At 39.8% G+C, this 19,819-nt stretch overlaps 1 protein-coding gene across 1 annotated transcript in view; it reads left to right on the top strand.

The window, feature by feature from the left end:
* The window catches only part of MED19 (mediator complex subunit 19), a 360,600-nt gene extending 349,601 nt beyond the window's left edge, over nucleotides 1–10,999 (top strand). The window contains exon 6 of the mRNA XM_053692338.1: nucleotides 10,757–10,999. Coding sequence (XP_053548313.1) covers nucleotides 10,757–10,813 — 57 coding nt within the window. The 3' untranslated portion in view covers nucleotides 10,814–10,999. The remainder of the gene's footprint in view (nucleotides 1–10,756) is intronic.
* The last annotated feature ends 8,820 nt before the right edge of the window (nucleotides 11,000–19,819 follow it).

Genomic DNA, 19,819 nt, shown 5'->3' with positions numbered 1-19,819 from the left:
CCTTTATTGATCTACAATATACTCCTATCCCTTAACCTCTGCTGATTTGTTTCAGTACTGGTTTTGACTTTTTGTTGCTTATGTGCCGGTGGATGAGTGTCTACTGGTATATATAGATAGGTATGGAATATAATGTGTGTATATATGTATATGGCCCTGTGACAGAATCTTTTACATTATTCCCTTTGCTGTTTTCTGTGTTTGTTTGTTTTTTTGGGGGGGGGGGGTTTGGCGTCCTTTTCGTGCATCGGGTTAACGCTTGTTGGGTTTGCGCACGTCCCTTTAGTCTTTCTATAGTTCTTTCGCTCTTCAGCTGGAACACTGTTTTGTCTTCAGATGGTAAAGTCTCCTCTGGTAATGAGGAATCCTCAACTGATGTTGAACTTGATATTTCCTCTTTTTTTGTTTAAAGTTAAACATATTTGTTCTCTTTTATAGGAGGTCTTAATTAATTTAGTGGTTAAAGATCATAAAGTTTCTAATAATAAGCCATGTAATTGTTAAAATTTAATTTAAGACTGTTGTTAATCTCCCTGAGGTTTTTCCTATTCCTGATGCTGTCTCTGACATAACTTATTGGGAATGGCCTAAGCAAGGTAATTAATTTACTCCTTCGGCAAGGTTTAAAAAGTTATATCCTTTACCTGCTTGCTAATATTGATTTGTGTTCCCAAGGTTCATGGGGCCATTTCCACTCTGGCTAAATGTAACACTATTCCTTTAGATGACAGTACTCATTTTAAAGACCCTTTAGATAGAAAATGAATCTCTTTTCATTGAAGGGCCTTTTTACATTCAGTCTTTTTGCTCAGGCCAGTTATTTCTATTGCTGATGTGGCTGCTGCTTCAACTTACTGGTTGTTTATTATTTCAGAACAGTATTCTGATGACTCTGCTAGTGCAATTATTTTGGCTTTACTCAGAAATGCCAATTTCTCTTGTTAAGTGTATCCAGTCCACGGATCATCCATTACTTATGGGATATTCTCCTTCCCAACAGGAAGTTGCAAGAGGATCACCCAAGCAAAGCTGCTATATAGCTCCTCCCCTCACATGTCATATCCAGTCATTCTCTTGCAACTCTCAACATAGAAGGAGGTCGTGAGAGGACTGTGGTGTTTTATACTTAGTTTATTTCTTCAATCAAAAGTTTGTTATTTTTAAATGGCACCGGAGTGTGCTGTTTATTTCAGGCAGTATTTGGAAGAAGAATCTGCCTGCGTTTTTCTATGATCTTAGCAGAAGTAACTAAGATCCATTTGCTGTTCTCACACATTCTGAGGAGTGAGGTACTTCAGAGGGGGAATGGCGTGCAGTTTTTGCCTGCAAATAAGGTATGTGCAGTAAAATATTTTTCTAAGGAATGGAATTGACTAAGAAAATACTGCTGATACCGAAGTAATGTAAGTAAAGCCTTGAATGCAGTGATAGCGACTGGTATAAGGCTTATTAATAGAGATACATACTCTCATAAAAATGTGTTTTAAAACGTTTACTGGCATGTTTAATCGTTTTTTAACGTACATTGGTGATAAAACTGTAATGTTAGTATAGCCTTAAATGCAGTGACAGCGACTGGTATCAGGCTGATTAATAGAGATACATACTCTTATAAAATGTGTTTTAAAACGTTTGCTGGCATGTTTAATCGTTTTTTGACATATGTTTGGTGATAAAACTTATTGGGGCCTAATTTTTCCACATGGCTGGCTTAAATTCTGCATAGAAACAGTTAACTGAGGTTTCCCACTGTTGTAATATGAGTGGGAGGGACCTAATTTAGCGCTTTTTTGCGCAGTTAAAATTACAAAATGAATCATCCAGATTCCCTCAGCAGTCCCATAATTACTACAGGACATCTCTAAAAGGCTAAAAAGACTTCCAAAATCGTTTATAGGGAAGGTAATCCACAGCTCAGCTGTGGCTGTTTTGTTGTGTCTGTTTAAAAACGTCTATGTCGTTTTTTTGATCTGTTTTTTGCATTAAAGGGTTAATCATCCATTTGCAAGTGGGTGCAATGCTCTGTTACCTTATTACATATACTGTAAAAATTTTGTTTGATTTACTGCCTTTTTTCACTGTTTTTCAAATTTTGACAAAATTGGTTTCTCTTAAAGGCACAGTAACGTTTTTTATATTTGCTTGTTAACCTGATTTAAAGTGTTTTCCAAGCTTACTAGTCTCATTATTAGTCTGTTCTAACATGTCTGACATAGAGGAAGCTCTGTGTTCATTATGTTTAAAGCCATGGTGGAACCCCATCTTAGAATGTGTACCGGATGTACTGATTTCATGTTAAACAATAAAGATCATTTTTTTGTCTTTAAAAACATTATCACCAGACGATTCTGTCGAGGGGGAAGTTATGCCGACTAACTCTCCCCACGAGTCAGACCCTTTGACTCACGCTTTAGGGACTCACGCTCAAATGGCGCCAAGTACATCAAGGGCGCCCATAGCGTTTATTTACCAGAGGATTCTGTCGAGGGGGAAGTTATGCCGACTAACTCTCCCCACGTGTCAGATCCTTCGACTCCCGCTTCAGGGACTCACGCTCAAATGGCGCCAAGTACATAAAGGGCGCCCATAGCGTTTATTTTACAAGACATGGCAAAGGTTGTGAATAATACACTGGCAGCGGTATTAGTCAGACTACTTGAAATTAAAGGAAAGCAAGATAGCTCTGGGGATAGTTACAGAGCATACAGACGCTTTAAGAACCATGTCTGATACTGCCTCATAATATGCAGAAGCTGGGGAGCTTCGGTCTGTGGGTGATATTTTTGACTCAGGGAAGATGATTTAACCTGATTCTGATATTTCTACATTTAAATTTTATGCTTGAGAACCTCCACTTGTTGCTCAGGGAGGTTTTAGCTGCTCTGATTGACTGTGTACAATCGCAGTGCCAGAGAAATTGTGTAGACTGGATAAATACTATACAGTGCCGGTGTGTACTGATGTTTTTCCAATACCTAAAGAGGTTTACTAAAATTATTAATTAGGAATGGGATAGACCAGGTGTGCCGTTCTCTTCCCCTCCTATTTTTAGAAAAATGTTTCTAATAGTTGCCACCACACGGGACTTATGGCAGACAGTTCATAAGGTGGAGAGAAGAGTTTCTACTCTAGCTAGCGTACCACTTACCCTGTCGAGGACAGTTGTGCTTTTTTAGATCCAATGGATAAGAAATTAGAGGGTTACCTTAGGAAAATGTTTATTCAACAAGGTTTTATCCTGCAGCCCCTTGCATGCATTGCTTTTGTCACCGCTGCTGCGGCGTTCTGGTTTGAGTCTCTGGATGAGGCTTTACAGGTAGCGACTCCATTGGATGAATACTTGACAAGCTTAGAGCTCTTAAGCTAGCCAATTTCTTTGTTTTCTGATGCCTTGTTTTTTTTGTCTAAACTAACGGCTAAGAATTCTGTTTTTTTACTATGCTGGTGCGCACAGCGCTATGGCTTATATTATGGTCAGCTGTCGTGACTTTACTAAATAAGCTACTTAACTTCCCTTCAAGGGGCAGACCCTATTCGGCCCTGGTTTGAAGGAGATTATTGCTAATATCACTGGAGGAAAAGGTAATGCCCTTCCTCAGGACAGGTCAAAATCAAGGGCCAAAAAAGTCTAATTTTCGTGCCTTTCGAAACTTCAAGGCAGGCGTGGCATCAATTTCCTCTAAGGCAAATCAAGAGGGAACTTTTGCTTAGTCCAAGACGGTCTGGTGACAACCGGGCCTGGAACAAAGATAAGCAGGCCAAGGGGCCTGCTGCTGCCTCTAAGACAGCGTGTAGAACGGCTCCCTATCCGGTAACGGATCCTGTAGGGGGCAGACTTTCATTTTTCGCCCAGGCGTGGGCGAGAGAGAGAGGCCCAGGATCCCTGGGCATTGGATATTATATCCCAGAGATATCTTCTGGATTTCAAAGCTTTTCCCCCCCCAAAAAAAGGGGAGATTTCCTCTTTCACAATTATCTGCAAACCGGATAAAGAAAGAGGCATTCTTACTCTGTGTACGAGACCCATCCAGTTCCAGGGGAGGAACAGGGATAGAATTTTTACTCAAATCTGTTTGTGGTTCCCAAGGAGAGGGAACCTTCAGATCTATTTTGGATCTAAAGATCTTAAACCAATTCCTTAGATTCCATCATTTAAGTTGGAAACTATTCGTACCATTTTAACTATGATCCAGGTGAGTCAATAGAGGACTACAATGGATTTGAAGGATGCTTAAAGATCACCATCGTTTTCATGTTTGCCTTTCTAGACAGGCATTACCAGTTTGTAGCTCTTTCCTTTGGGTTAACTACAGCCCCAAGAATCGCTTTGGTGGTCCTTAGACCGCAGGGCATAAAAATGGCCCCTTATTTAGACGACATCCCGATACAGGCGTCAAACATCCAAGTTGCCAAGTTTCATACGGACGTAGTAATGGCATTTCTGAGATCGTATGGGTGGAAAGTGAACAAGGAAAGAGTTCTCTATCCCCAATCTCAAGGGTTTCCCTCCTAGGGATTCTGATAGAAAATTTACCTGACGGAGTCAAGGTTGTCAATGTTTCTAAATTTCTGCCGTGTTCTTCATTCCATCCGCGCCCTTTGGTGGCTCAGTACATGAATGTAATCGGCTTAATGGTAGCGGCAAGGGACATAGTATCGTTTGCACGCCTACTTTTCTGATCGCTGCAACTATGCTTGCTCAGTCAGAGGAACGGGGATTACACAGATTTGTTCTCCTGTTAAATCTGGACCAAGAGATCAGAGATTCTCTTCTCTGGTGACTATCTCGGGTCCATCTGTCCAAGGGTATGACCTTCCGCAGGTCAGATGGGACAATTGTTTCAACAGATGCCAGCCTTTTAGGTTGGGATACAGTCTGGAACTCCCCGAAGGCTCAGGGATAGTGGACTCAGGAGGAGACCCTCCTTCTAATGTATATTCTGGAACTGGGAGCGATATTCCATACTCTTCAGACTTGGCCTCAGTTAGCAACTCTGAGGTACATCTTATTTCAGTCGGACAATATCACGACTGTGGCTTACATCAACCATCAAGGGGGAACAGAAGTTCCCTAGCGATGTTAGAAGTCTTAAAATAATTCTCTGGACAGAGACTCACTCTTGTCTATCAGCTATACATATCCCAGGTGTTGAGAACTGGGAGACGGATTTTCTAAGTCGTCAGACTTTTCATCCGGGGGAGTGGGAATTCCCTCCGGAGGTGTTTGCACAAAATCAAGCATGAGAGTGCTTTGGCGTTTTTTGACAGCGCCTGCGTGGCCACGCAGGACCTGATATGCAGATCTGGTGGACATGTCATCCTTTCCACCACGGTCTCTGCTTCTGAGACAGGACCCTCTACCTCAGGGTCCTTTCAACCATCTAAATATAACTAATCTGAGTTGGACTGCCTGGAGACTGAACGTTTGATGTTATCAAAGCATGGCTTCTCCGAATCAGTCATTGATACCTTAATACAGGCATGAAAGCCTGTCTCTAGGAAAATTTAACATAGATATGGTGTAAATATCTTGTTGTTATGAATCCAAGGGTTACTCATGGAGTAAAGTCTGGATTCCCAAGATATTATCTTTTCTCCAAGATGATTTTGAGAAAGGATTGTCAGCTAGTTCCTTAAAAGGACAGATTTCTACTGTCTATTCTTTTGCACAAGCGTCTGGCAGGTATTCTAGACGTTCAGGCTTTTGGTCAGGCTTTGGTTAGAACCAAGCCTCTGTTTAAAACTGTTGCTTCGCCATGGAGCTTAAACCTGGTTCTTCTAGGAGTTCCGTTTGAACTTTTTCATTCCATAGATATCAAACTTTTATCTTGGAAAGTTCTTTCTTGGTAGATATTTCCTCGGCTCGTAGAGTCTCCGGGTTACAATGTGATTCTCCTTATCTGGTCCTCCGTACGGATAAGGTAATCCTACGTACCAACCTGGGTTCTTACCTAAGGTGGTATCTAACAAGAATATCACTCAAGAGATTGTTGTTCCGTTCTTGTATCCTATTCCTTCTTTAAAGAAGGAACGTCTATTACACAATTTGGACGTGGCTCGTGCTTTAGAGTTTTTCTTACAAGCTACTACAGATTTTCATCAAACATTCACCTTGTTTGGTGTCTATTCTGGACAGAGGAGAGGTCAAAAGACTTCAGCAACCTCTCTGTCTTTTTGGTTAAAAAGCATAATTCATTTAGCTTATGAGACTGCTAGACAGCAGCCTTCTGAAGGGATTACAGCTCATCCTACTAGAGCTGTGGTTTTCACTTGGGCCTTTTTAGAAGGAGGCTTCTGTTGAACAGATTTACGAGAAGAAGTCTTGGTCTGCGCTTCATACTTTTTCAAATTTAACAAATTTGATACTTTGCTTCTTCGGAGGCTATTTTTGGGAGAAAGGGTTTTTTACAGGCAGTGGTCACTTCCGTTTAAGTACCTGCCTTGTCCCTCCCATCATCCGTGTACTTTAGCTTTGGTATTGGTATCCCATAAGTAATGGATGATCCGTGGACTGGATACACTTAACAAGAGAAAACATAATTTATGCTTACCTGATAAATTTATTTCTCTTGTAGTGTATCCAGTCCACGGCCCGCCCTGTCCTTTTAAAGCAGGTTTAAATTTTAATTAAACTACAGTCACCACTGCACCCTATAGTTTCTCCTTTTTTGTCTTGTTTCGGTCGAATGACTGGATATGACATGTGAGGGGAGGAGCTATATAGCAGCTTTGCTTGGGTGATCCTCTTGCAACTTCCTGTTGGGAAGGAGAATATCCCATAAGTAATGGATGATCCGTGGACTGGATACACTACAAGAGAAATAAATTTATCAGGTAAGCATAAATTATGTTTTTTCTTTATTTGTGATGTTATATTATGATGATTAATATCAAAAGCATGTCTTTGGCTGCCCTTGCTGGGAAAGCCTTATGGCTTAAATCCTGGTCTGCTGATATGGAAAATTAAGATTATCTCTTTCTTTCAGGGAAATAAGTTGTTTGGTTCTGGTCTAGATTTTATAATATCTACTGTTACTGGAGGAAATTGGGGCTTTTCTTCCTCAGCACAAAGTGTAGAAGAATTCTAAAGCTTCTAATTGTTTTCATTCCTTTTGTCAGAATAGGAAACAAAAGGTTGACTCTTCTGCTCAGAAGCAAGGTTGAGTCTGGAGACCTAGTGCTAACTGGAGCAAGTCAAAGCAAGGTAAAAAATCTATCCCTTCTACCAAATCTGCATGAAGGTGCAGCCCCTGATGCAGAGGTTCTGGTAGGGGGCAAGTTATGCCTCTTTCATGAGACAGGGGATGTGATGTTATTCAAAACTCTTCATTGTTCCTAAGAAGGAGGGTACTTTCAGATCAGTTCTGGATCTGAAAGCTCTGAACAAGTTTGTAAGGATTCCATCTTTCAAAATGTAAACTATTCAGACTATTCTGTCAGTTTATGCCAACAATAGGTTTAAAGGATGCTTACCTTCATATTGCAATTCACATTGAACATTTCCAGTTTCTGCAGTTTGCCTTTCTGGACAAGCATTTTCAGTTTGTTGCTCTACCATTTGGTCTGGCTACAGCTCCAATAATATTCACAAAGGCTCTGGGTGCACTTTTATCTGTGATCAGAACTCCGGGTATTGCAGTATTTAGATACCTGCATGACATCTTGGTTTAAGCTCCGTCTTTTCCTTTAGCAGAATCTCACATCAACAGACTATTGATGTTTCTTCAACAACATGGTTGGAGGATCAATTTAACAAAAGTGCTTTGATTCCTAAAACAAAGGTATCTTTTTGAGTCTTTCTGTAACAGAGCAGATAGGGTTAAAATTGCTTCTCTGAACCTTCAGTCTCTCTCTTTCCCCTTGGTTGCTCTTTGTATGGTATGGACGTTCTAGGTCTTATTATTGCAGCTTTAGATGCAAATCCATTTTGTAAGTTTCACATGAGACCTCTTCAGCTTTGTATGCTTCGTCAATTGTGTAGAGACTATACTCAGCTGTCTCAAAATATATATTTGGATCCCAATACAGGTCGACCTCTGCCTTTGTGGCTGGATCTTCAGTTTATTATTCAGGGGGCTTCTTTTGCTCATCCTAACTTGACTGTGATCACTACAGATGTAAGTCTTTCAGGTTGGGGAGCTGTTTGGGGGTCCTTAAGAGCACTGGGAGTTTGGGATCCTTGGGAGGCAAGGATACCAATAAATGTTCTAGAACTCTTTTCAACTAAGGTGAATCTTGAAGAGCCCTGAAAATTGCACCGAGAATTTAATCTCTATTTTAAGACAGACAATGTCACAGCAGTGACTTATGTCAATCATCGGGGGGGAATTTCCAGTTCCCTAGCAATGAGGTAGGTGTCTCAAATTCTCTCATGGGCAGAAATCAATTCTTGTCTAGTTTCTGTGATTCATATTCCAGGGGTGTACAACTGAGAAGCAGACTTTCTCAGTCATCATCCTCTACATCCAGGGGAGTGGTCTCTTCACCAGGATGTGTTCAATCAGATTGTGGATCTTTGGGGTCTCCCAGAGATAGATCTGATGGCCTCTCGTTAGAACAACAAACTTCCCAGGTACTTTGCGAGGTCCAGGGTTTCTCAAGCAGAGTTAGTGGATACTCTAGTAGTTCCTTGGTAATTTCAGCTTGCTTATCAGTTTCCTCCCCTGGTACTTCTACCCAGAGTAATTTCCAAGATAAGCCTAAAGAAATCTTCAGTAATCCTGGTTATCCCAGCTTGGCCTCACAGGATTTGGTGTGCAGATCTGGTTCAAATCTCCAGCTGTCCTCTGTGGCCTGTACCTCTGCGGTCAGACCTCCTGTCTCAAAGTCAATTTTTTTCATCCGGATCTCAACTTGATGGCATGGAAGTTAAATGTTTAGTCCTTAGACATAGGGGTTTCTCTGATTCTGTGATTTGAAACCTTAATTCAGGCTCTTAAGTCTGTAACTAGGAAAATCTATCACAAGATCTGAAAGACCTTGATTTCTTGGAGTGTAGATAATGGGTTTTCCTGGCATTCTTTCAGAATTTCTAGGATTTTGCAGTTCTTACAGGATGCTCTGGATAAGGGCCTATCTGCTAGTTCTCTAATCGGGCAGATTTCTGCTCTTTCTTTTTTGTTCCACAGGAAGGTTTCAAATCTTCCTGATATTCATGGGTTTTTTTCAGGCTCTGGTCCGTATTAATCCTGTAATCAAGCCAATTTCTCTTCCATGGATTCTTAACTTGGTGTTAAGGATTTTGCAGGCTTCATCTTTTGAACCTATGCATTAGTTGGATATTAAAATGCTTTCTTGGAAAGTGTTATTTCTTTTGGCTTTCTCTTTTGCTAGAAACGTTTCTGAGTTATCTGCTCTTTCTTGTGATTCTCCTTTTTTGTTTTTTTTATCATAAGGCAGTTTTATGAATTTCTATGGAGTTTTTTTATTTTATATGAGGTTGTTTCTTCAGACAACTTAAACAAGAGGGATGATTGTTCCTCCTTTGTGTCCTAATCCTAAGAATGCTTTAGAGAGATCTTTGCATAACTTAAATGTTGTTAGGGCATTGAAATATTTACATTGATGCATATAATGACTTTAGACAAACTAATAGTTCATTCATTTTTCTGGTCCTAGGAAAGGTCAGAAAGTTTTTTTTTTTCTTTTTCTTTGGCCTCTTTGTTGAAACTTTTGATTCACAAGGTTTGCTTGGTGGCAGGTCAGCCTCCACTGTAGCAGTTTACTGCTCATTCTACTAGGACATTTGCCACTTCTTTGGCCTTCAAGAATGAAGCGTCAGTTGCCCAGATTTGCAAGGCAGCTACTTGGTCTTTTTTGCATACTTTCTACCATAAATTCTACCATTTTGATGTTTTTGTTTCTTCTGAATCACCCTTTGTTAGAATGTTTTTTTTAGGCAGCTGTCTGATTATTTTGTTGCTTGTCTGATTTGTTTTAAGTGCATTAAAAAAAATTATTGGTGTTATGGAATTACAGTAATTTCTAAGTAAAAAAAAGATGTTTTTTTTAAATCCTTCCCTTTATGTTCATACTCATGGACTCCATGATTTTGGTACTAGTTCCCAGGAATAAGGGATCATGTGCTCTTACCACCTGTATGATAGAAAACGTAATTTATGCTTCCCAGATAAATTAATTTCTTTCATGGTGGTGAGAGTTCACAAGCTCCTTTTTATGGCTCATTCCTTTTTCTTCCCTCGCTTTGCTTGCTATATGTTAGACTGAGGTATGTGGGAGGGGTTTTATAGGGCTCTTTTGAAGTAATGTATTGTGAACTCTCGCCACCATGAAAAAAATTATTTATCAGGTTAACATAAATTGCTATTCCTACACCTACATATACAGGTTTGCATAGAAATACAAGCACTCAAGTTATACATTTTCTAGTGTTATATGTGATTACTTAGTAATGCGATTCATAAATTTATAAATGATTACAGGCTCAGCAAGGGCATAAAAGGTGATTGTGGGAGTATGAGAGGGTAAGCGGGGGGCTAATATGTGGGGTAGAGGTCTGTGTTTTATTAGGAATTCAAAGGATAATGGTTTCTGTGAGGAATGTGGTTCTCATTGTAGAGTGAAGGCTTTGGGGAGTTTAAGTTTAAAATGTCCATACTTTTTGCATGAGAGAGTGTGTGTGTGTGTGTTGGTAAAAGAAAACAGTGCTCGAATAAACACATTTTACTTTGCAGGGTATTGAATTGTTTTGTCTGCTAGAATTTATTTATTTTTCTTTTTTTCTTTACCCCTATAGAGTCGACACAGCCCTGAGCACCCAGGAGCAGGAAGTTCACAAAGTGGTCTGCGTTGAACACCCATTATTTACTGTATATTAACACAAATATATAATTTCTTTTTAAATAAAGCTATCTGCCAGTTTCACATGAAAATATTTTTAAATTTTGTAGTTATGAGGTCCTGTTGTGGAATTTTAGATTTGTTTTATATATCCTGCTTGGTGTAATACAATGTATTAAATACCCTGCCATTTGCCTAATGCTTTGGCCCCTATTTATCACATTTCTTTTGGGGGCAAGTGAGATAGCAGGACTTGTCAGGCATTATGAGTGAATGAGTCTGTGCTGCCTGAAGTGGGGAAGAGGTGAGCACTGTAAGGGCTCCCTGGCTGTGTTTGCTGCTTTATAAATAGATCCATTTAACAACGCTATATGGCACTGATTATACACCATTTTACGGAATTTTATTCCAACCCCAGAGGCAGAAACCTTTTTTACTTTCTGTGGTGAAAGGTTGTTTTGTTTTTTCTTTTTTGGGGTTTTTTTTAGCAAAAAAATTTCTGAAGGTGATTTTGAAACTAAATTCAATTTTAAATTAGGCAGTAACAAAAAAAACACCAGCTCAATTGCAATGTTTTTATTAACTGGAGAATAAAGCAAATATATTGCAGCAGTTCAAAATGCAACTCTATTGTAGTGAAGAAAATGTACTTTAAGTTTTCTTTCCTATGGCATAGAGAGTCCACAAATCATTCCAATTACTAGTGGGATTTTAACTCCTGACCAGCAGGAGGAGGCAAAAAAGAGCACCCCAGCAGAAAGGTACCGGCACTCTAAGGGTTAATCCCTTTGTGGGATTATTTTAGGGCTTTCATGTATCTCTTATGAGGGATATACTTTAACAGAGAGGGCTCTGCTGGTAATGTGAGGGTGTTTGAGGCTGACAAGGGACATCCTTTATTGTATTAGGGGCTTGGTGAGTGTATGGACAAACTCTGAGGGCAATCGCTATCTAGGAGGATTGCTAGCTTGTTAAAATTGCAGTTATTTTTCCCAGGCTTGTTTTCTTGCAGTTTCTTTACTGACTGTGGCGCAGTTTTCTTAGTTACGATCACGTGACCGCTTCTCCGCACTTCAGTTTTTCGACTTATCAGATCGGATTTTTGCCGTGGATTGTGCTGAGTTTTGCAGCTCAGTGGATTTGGGCAGCTCCGGTGGATAGGAGCCTTTACTCTGGGTCTGTGATTTTTCCCTGTGCTAGTGGGATAGCTCCATCAAGAGGGGTAAGACCTCAGCAGAGCTAAGGGTTTAGGTCCATTGTATTAAGTTTTACCAAGTATTGCAACTTATTTGCTGGATTGAAATGTTTTTATACAACTTTTTCTGAGCACTATTTCTTTTTAATGACACGATGAGTCCACGGATCATCTAATTACTATTGGGAATATCGCTCCTGCCCAGCAGGAGGCGGCAAAGAGCACCACAGCAAAGCTGTTAAATATCACCTCCCTTCTCTCCCACCCCAGTCATTCTCTTTTACCTACGTTAGAGCAAGGAAGTGGTAAAGTTAGGTGTTAGAAAAGATTCTTCAATCAAGAGTTTATTATTTTTAAAGTAGTACAAGATTGTGCTGCTTTGTCCTAGGGTGTAGCCGTAGTCCATATCAGTCTCTTCAGTAGAGCAGTGGTGGCTTTAGAGCAATTGGAACTTGTGGGACATAATTCTCACTGCGCCTCCCATATACTGATGCTGCCCTAACTCTAAAAACCTGAGGTATTACTCATTCCTTTCTCTTGTTTCACAGGTCCATGTGAGGGAGAGGCACTCTCAAACCTGGGAGCTGCCTTGCTGTTGGGCAGAATATGAGGTAATGCTGACTTTTATTTATGGGGTTAATGGTGAACTCAGAAAAAGTTGGGCACTTTAATTCATAGGATGGGACATATAACGTTGCCTCATTGGAATTGGGAATTCTCCTATACACTCAGGGGCACTATGCTGACAGCCTAGACGCAGACACTGGGGCAAGGCATACTTGGTGGTAGTTTCACATCTCCCGGCGGTTTCATAACAATATGCCGACCGGGAAATGACTTTATTGGCGACGCCCACGATGGCCGGTACTAGAGGAGGCGGCAATTGCGTTGCGTGCCTTTGCTCCTTCATTTCCTGATAATCGGAAGGTGAAGTTGTACAGTTTTCCTTTTCTATTATGCATTCTTATTATGCATGCTTAGGACCAGAGACCGACTTTCTGTAACTGCTGCTGAGTTCCGGTTCTGTTAGTGAAGGGAACGGCTCCTGCTCAGAAGGAATTGGTTGCAACTGACAGGTAGGCACCTCAGCAAAGTACAGCTGAGGTGTAGAGGTGATCTGCAGGGATATTTAAGCTTTCTGTCCTCTCTACACTTACCGTTTAAAGTGACAGTAACATTTTCTTTCATGTAATTAGCAAGAGTCCATGAGCTAGTGACGTATGGGATATACATTCCTATCAGGAGGGGCAAAGTTTCCCAAACCTCAAAATGCCTATAAATACACCCCTCAACACACCCAAAATTCAGTTTTACAAACGTTGCCTCCCATGGAGGTGGTGAAGTAAGTTTGTGCTAGATTCTACGTTGATATGCGCTTCGCAGCAGGCTGAAGCCCGGTTTTCCTCTGAGTGCAGTAAATGTCAGAGGGATGTGAAGAGAGTATTGCCTATTCGAATACCATGGTCTTCCTCTAGGGGATTTATTTCATAGGTTCTCTGTTATCGGTCGTAGAGATTTCTTCTCCTACCTCCCTTTTCAGATCGACGATATACTCTTATATACCATTACCTCTACTGATTCTCGTTTCAGTACTGGTTTGGCTATCTACTATATGTAGATGAGTGTCTTAGGGTAAGTAAGTCTTATTTCTATTCATGACACTCTAAGCTATGGTTGGGCACTATATATGTAAAGTTCTAAATATATGTGTTAAACTTATATTTGCCATGATTCAGGATAATCAGTATTCCTTCTTTCAGACTGTCAGTTTCATTTTTTTTGGGAAAATGCATATGAATTATATTTTTTCTTACCTTAAAATTTTCAATTGACTTTTTTTCTAAATTGCGGGCTGTTAGGCTCGTGGGTGCAGAAAATGCTTCAATTTATTGCGTCATTATTGGCGCGAGACGTTTTTGGCGCAAAAATTTCGCCATTTCCGGTGTCATAGTTGACGCCGGAAGTTTTCACGTGATTGCGTCATTTTTGACGTATGTGTGTTGCTGACGTTTTTGGCGCCAAAAAATATGGGCGTCATACTTGGCACCAGTTTTTTTCACATTATTTCAGTCTCACTTTTCAGTTGCTTCTGGTTTCTAGAGGCTTGTTTTGTTTTACATTCTTTCCCATTCCTGAAACTGCCATTTAAGGAATTTGATAATTTTGCTTTATATGTTGTTTTTTCTATTTCATATTGCAAGATGTCACTACCTGACCCTGGATCAGAATCTACTTCTGGAAAGACGCTGCCTGATGTCGGTTCTACCAAAGCTAAGTGCATTTGTTGTAAACTTTTGGTAACTGTTCCTCCGGCTGTAGTTTGTGTTAGTTGTCATGATAAACTATCAAACGCAGATAATATTTCCATTAGTAATAATCCATTACCTGTTGTTGTTCCTTCAACATCTAATGTTCAGGATGTTCCTGTTAATGTAAAAGAATTTGTTTCTAATTCTATTCGGGAGGCTTTGTCTGTTATTCCTCCTTCTAGTTGACGTAAGAGGTCTTTTAAAACTACTCATATTTCAGATGAATTTTTAAATGACCGCCTTCATTCTGACTTATCTATTTCTGATGAGGATCTATCTGGTTCAGAATATTCTGCCTCAGATATTGACACTGATAAATCTTCATATTTGTTTAAGATGGAGTTTATTCGTTCTTTACTTAAAGAAGTGTTGATTGCATTAGATATGGAGGAGTCTAGTCCTCTTGATATTAAAACTAATAAGCGTTTAAATTCAGTTTTTAAACCTCATGTAGTTATTCCAGAAGTTTTTCCAGTTCCTGATGCTATTTCAGAAGTAATTTCAAGGGAATGGAATAGTCTGGGTACTTCATTTACTCCTTCTCCAAGGTTTAAGAAATTGTACCCTTTGCCATCTGATAGATTAGAGTTTTGGGAAAAAATCCCCAAAGTTGATGGGGCTATCTCTACTCTTGCTAAACGTACTACTATTCCTACGGCAGATAGTACTTCTTTTAATGATCCTTTAGATAGGAAGCTTGAATCCTTTCTAAGGAAGGTTTATTTATGTTCAGGTAATCTTCTTAGACCTGCTATTTCTTTGGCTGATGATGCTGCAGCTTCCACCTTCTGGTTGGAGGCTTTAGCGCAACAAGTGTCAGACCATAATGCTTATAGCATTGTTAAACTTCTTCAACATGCTAATAACGTTGTTTGTGATGCCATTTTTGATATCATTAGAATTGATGTCAGGTATATGTCTTTAGCTATTTTAGCTAGAAGAGCTTTATGGCTTAAATCTTGGAATGCAGATATGACTTCTAAGTCAATGTTGCTTTCTCTTTCTTTCCAAGGTAATAAATTATTTGGTTCTCAGTTGGATTCAATAATTTCAACTGTTACTGGGGGGAAGGGAGCCTTTTTGCCTCAGGACAAAAAAATCTAAAGGTAAATATAGGGCTGCTAATCGTTTTCGTTCCTTTCGACAGAATAAGGAACAGAAGCCTGACCCTTCCCCTAAGGGAACAGTTTCCGTTTGGAAACCTTCTCCAGTCTGGAATAAATCCAAGCCTTTTAGAAAGTCAAAACCAGCTCCTAAATCCGCATGAAGGTGCGGCCCTCATTCCAGCACAGCTATCTGTGAGGACATCATGTTAGCTTGGCCAGAGGGACATATGCGCTTGGGGCACTGTGACCATATTTGAAAGTCCATAGTTGTGGTTTACACGTACCTTTACACATTGGTACTATGTTAAGTCCATATGCTAATAGATTTCTAATATTCAGAGATATCACTACAGTTAAGGTGTCACTTTTTATGTGCTTACATTGTTTCTGTGACTTAGTAGTGTTGGTCTTATGTTCTATATCCCATTGCATACTAATTAATTGAATGTCATACTAGGTTACAGTGAGCATGAAAATCTGATGACATTTGGGACGCCTGAAAACTTGTGGATCCTGGATCTATTTCACAATCATTTGTTTAGATTACAGTTGTTAGCCGTTAATGCAATTTTGTCTGTTGTTCAACTGTTTGAGTGTATTTGCACACTATTGTATGTTTATGTATACATACCCTTTTTTTCTATGTGTCCCTTTAGCAAAACAGTATTTATACACAGGAGCTGCTGTCTATATACATATTCTTCCCATTGGCCTACTTTAGAGGGGGAGTGTCCCAATTAACCAATGGGAGAATGGGCTGTTGCTTTTATAGAGCACTTCACACACCTTTTATTCAGGTAATGAGTAAGGCTTCATGCTGAAACGCGTGTACCTGCTACTACACAGCTCATAGATAATTGTACAGTATTCTAACCCCGGGGGGTGGTTGTTTTTACCCCCCTCACACTGCGTGTGTTCACGTTTCTTTATAGTTAACCTACGTGTGTATTGTTTTCACTCATTTGCGCCTTGGTGCGCAACAGTAATAAATTTACTTTTTATTTGCAAATACCCTTGCCTGTGCTCCTCTTATTTCTTGTACTACATGCTAACAGTCACCTTTTTTTAGGTTTCCAGATAGATTGTGTCAATGTCTTTGTCTCTAGCAGACAAGTGACAATTTTATTCGGTTCTGTTTGTCGGAACCTTCAGTCTCTATTTATTTCCTTCAGTCGCTATATGCATGGAAGTTTTAGGTACTATGGCTGCAGCATTGGATTCGATTCCCTTTGCTCATTTTCATAGGAAACCTTTCCAGTTTTTTATGCTGAATTAATGGTGCAAGGATTCTAGGATATCACTTTTTATATCTTTGAATCCCAATGTTCAACTATCTTTTATTTTGTGGTTAGATCACCATCATATAGTTCTACGGGTCTCTTCGGTTCATTCAACCTGGACCATGATCACTACAGATGCGAGTCTTTTAGGTTGGGAGGCTGTCTGGGGATCTCTGTCAGCACAAGGGGTTTGGAAATCTCAGGAGGCGAGATTACCTATCGATATTTTGGAACTCCGTGCATTTTTCAGAGTTCTTCAGTTTTAGCTTCTTTTTGTAGAAAGAGACGTTATTGTATTTCAGACAGACAATGTCACAACTGTGGCGTATGTCAATCATCAGGGTGGGACTCTCAGTCCTTAGGCTGTGAAAGAAGTATCTCGGATACTTGCTTGGGCTAAATCCAGCTCCTGTCTAATTTCTGCGGTCCATTTCCCAGGTATAGACAATTGGGAAGCGGATTATCTGTCAATCAAGCTTTACATCCGGGAGAATGGTCTCTTTACCCAGATGTGTTTTTTCAAATTGTTCAGATATGAGGGCTTTCAGAAATAGATTGGCATCTCATCTAAACAAGGAACTTCCCAGGGGCCTATTCAGGTCCGGGGATCCTCTGGCGGAAGCAGTGTATGCATTGACACTTCCTTGGAGTTATCAATCTGCAGATATTTTTTCGCCTCTGGTTCTTCTTTTTAGAGTGATTTTCAAAATCATCAGGGAGCAATCTTTTGTGTTGCTGGTGGCTCCAGCATGGCCGCACAGGTTTTGGTATATGGTTCTTGTTTGGATGTCCAGTTGCCAATCTTGGTCACTTCCATTAAGGCCAGACCTTATTTCTTAACATTATTTTTTTCCATCAGGAACTCAAATTATTAATTTGATGGTATGGAGATTTAACGCTTAGTACTTAGTCTTAGAAGTTTCTCTGACTCAGTGATTAATACTATGTTGCAGGCTCGTAAATCTGTGTCTAGTAAGATTTATTATCGAGTTTCAAAGATTTACATCTCTTGATGCTCTTCTCATAAATTCTTTTGGCATTCTTTTAGAATTCCTAGGATTTTATAGTTTCTTCAGGATGGTTTAGATGTCTGCAAGTTCCTTGCAAGGACAAATCTCTGCTTTTTCTGTGCTGTTTTCACAGAAAAATCTGTTATTGTTTTGTTCAGGCTTTGGTTCGTATCAAGTCTGTCATTTAAGCCAATTTCTCCTCCTTTGAGTCTTAATTTGGTTCTGAGGGCTTTACAGGCTCTTCCGTTTGAGCATATGCTTTCTTTGGACATTTAAATTACTTTCATGAAAAGTATTGTTCCTTTTAGACATCTCTTCGGCTAGAACAGTTTTTGAATTATCTGCTCTTTCTTGTGAGTCTCCTTTTTCTAATTTTCCATCAGGATAAGGTGGTTTTGCTGTCTTCTTTTCAATTTTTACCTAAAGTTGTGAATTTTTTTTTTATTTTATTTTTTAAATGTTTATTGGATGAAATAAAGCATTACAGAGCAATGTAATATAGATTACATTAGTCACAGAGCGTAATAAGTACAAAGAAAACAAGCTTATACAGAAGGCGCGTTAATTGTCGCCCATGACATTAGTCTATCATCCATATTTTTTTTAAAAACGCGAATTATCTTGCTATTAGTCAATCTTATTTAAAACAGTAACAGTAAAACAATAGAACTATGGTTGGTCACGAAATGGGTATAAAACCATGATTTTTTTTTTTTTTGTTATCTGCTCATATATATCCTGTTCTGATTGTACCTTAACTGATCCTGAAGGGCCAGTTGGCTGTGCGTGGTCTTAGTGTGTGTGCATACATGATTCCCAATAGAATTGTATGTTATGGTATGTTTCCATGTCTTTTCGGATGAAATAACCATATTCTTCCAGCTGTATTGTGTGTTCCATGAGTGATTCCCATGCTTGATGTGTGGGGTCTACTTGTGATTTCCAGTTGGCTACTATCAGGGATCTTGCCGTGTTTAATGCGAACTGAATCAATTTCCTCCGGATTTTACATTTACATTTTGGGAGTAAATTTAATAGAGCCGTAGGGAGTTGGATTATATAGTCATTCTGTTGGTTGCCTATGGCTTTGATATATTCTCCTACTTGCTGCCAGAAGGGCTGTATGCGGTTACATGCCCACCATATATGAGTCATGGTGCCTCTACTACCACAGCGTCTCCAGCACATGTCTGAAGCTGCCGGATAAATCACTTTAACCCTTGCCGGGGTAAGATACCATCTGGCCAGGATCTTGAAATTTAACTCTAGGGATTTTGCGGAGACGGACGATTTTTTTGTGTTGTGGAATATGTGTTTCCACTCTATTTCAGTTAATTCTCTAGTTCCCTGTGCCAACGGTTAACATACGCTGGAATATCTGATTTATCTGTGCTAACTAAAGTTTTTTTTGCCCATGCTAAAGTATGTCTTAATGGTTGGTCTTGTAGGCAGTGTTGCTCAAAGGGGGTGGGTTGTCTTGTCATCCGTTCTTTGTCTGTAGATGTAGTTAGGTAGTGGTCAAGCTGATAATACTTCAACCATTTTGTGAAGGTTCCCCCTAGTATATCTCCTAAGTCCAATCTCGGTCTAAGTTTTTTGCCTTGTAAGAATTTATATATGGGAGCAGTGTACCCTATTTCCCAGTCTAGCTATTTGTTCAATTTTTGTTCTAACCCTCCATGTAGTTCTGCATTGGGTGAAACTGGGGACATGGGGGATCTCAGTGATGAAATATTCTGGTCTTTAGCTATAAGACTATCCCATATCTCGAAGACATGTTGGAACAGCGGGTAAGACCCGATCCAGGGTGGCCTGCTTTTTTTATCTACCCAGCACAACACTCCTGGGGATGGGGACTTCAGGATTTGTGAATCCAGTGTCACCCAAGCCTTATTATCCACATTACGGTGCCAATCCAAAATCCATTGTAGGCATTTTGCTTTGTAGTATGTCTCTATTTTAGGGAGTCCCTGGCCTCCAGTCTGGGCAGAGCGATACATTGTGTTTTTAACAATTCTAGGTTTGACCTTCCCCCAGACAAACTCATTTATTAATTTTTGGAGCATATTACGGTAAGAATTAGACAGTGAGATCGGCACTGTTTGGAGGACGTATAAAA

This window comes from Bombina bombina, chromosome 9 (assembly GCF_027579735.1).
Source record: "Bombina bombina isolate aBomBom1 chromosome 9, aBomBom1.pri, whole genome shotgun sequence".
Lineage (NCBI taxonomy): Eukaryota > Metazoa > Chordata > Amphibia > Anura > Bombinatoridae > Bombina > Bombina bombina.
This window is presented reverse-complemented; position numbering and strand designations above follow the sequence as displayed.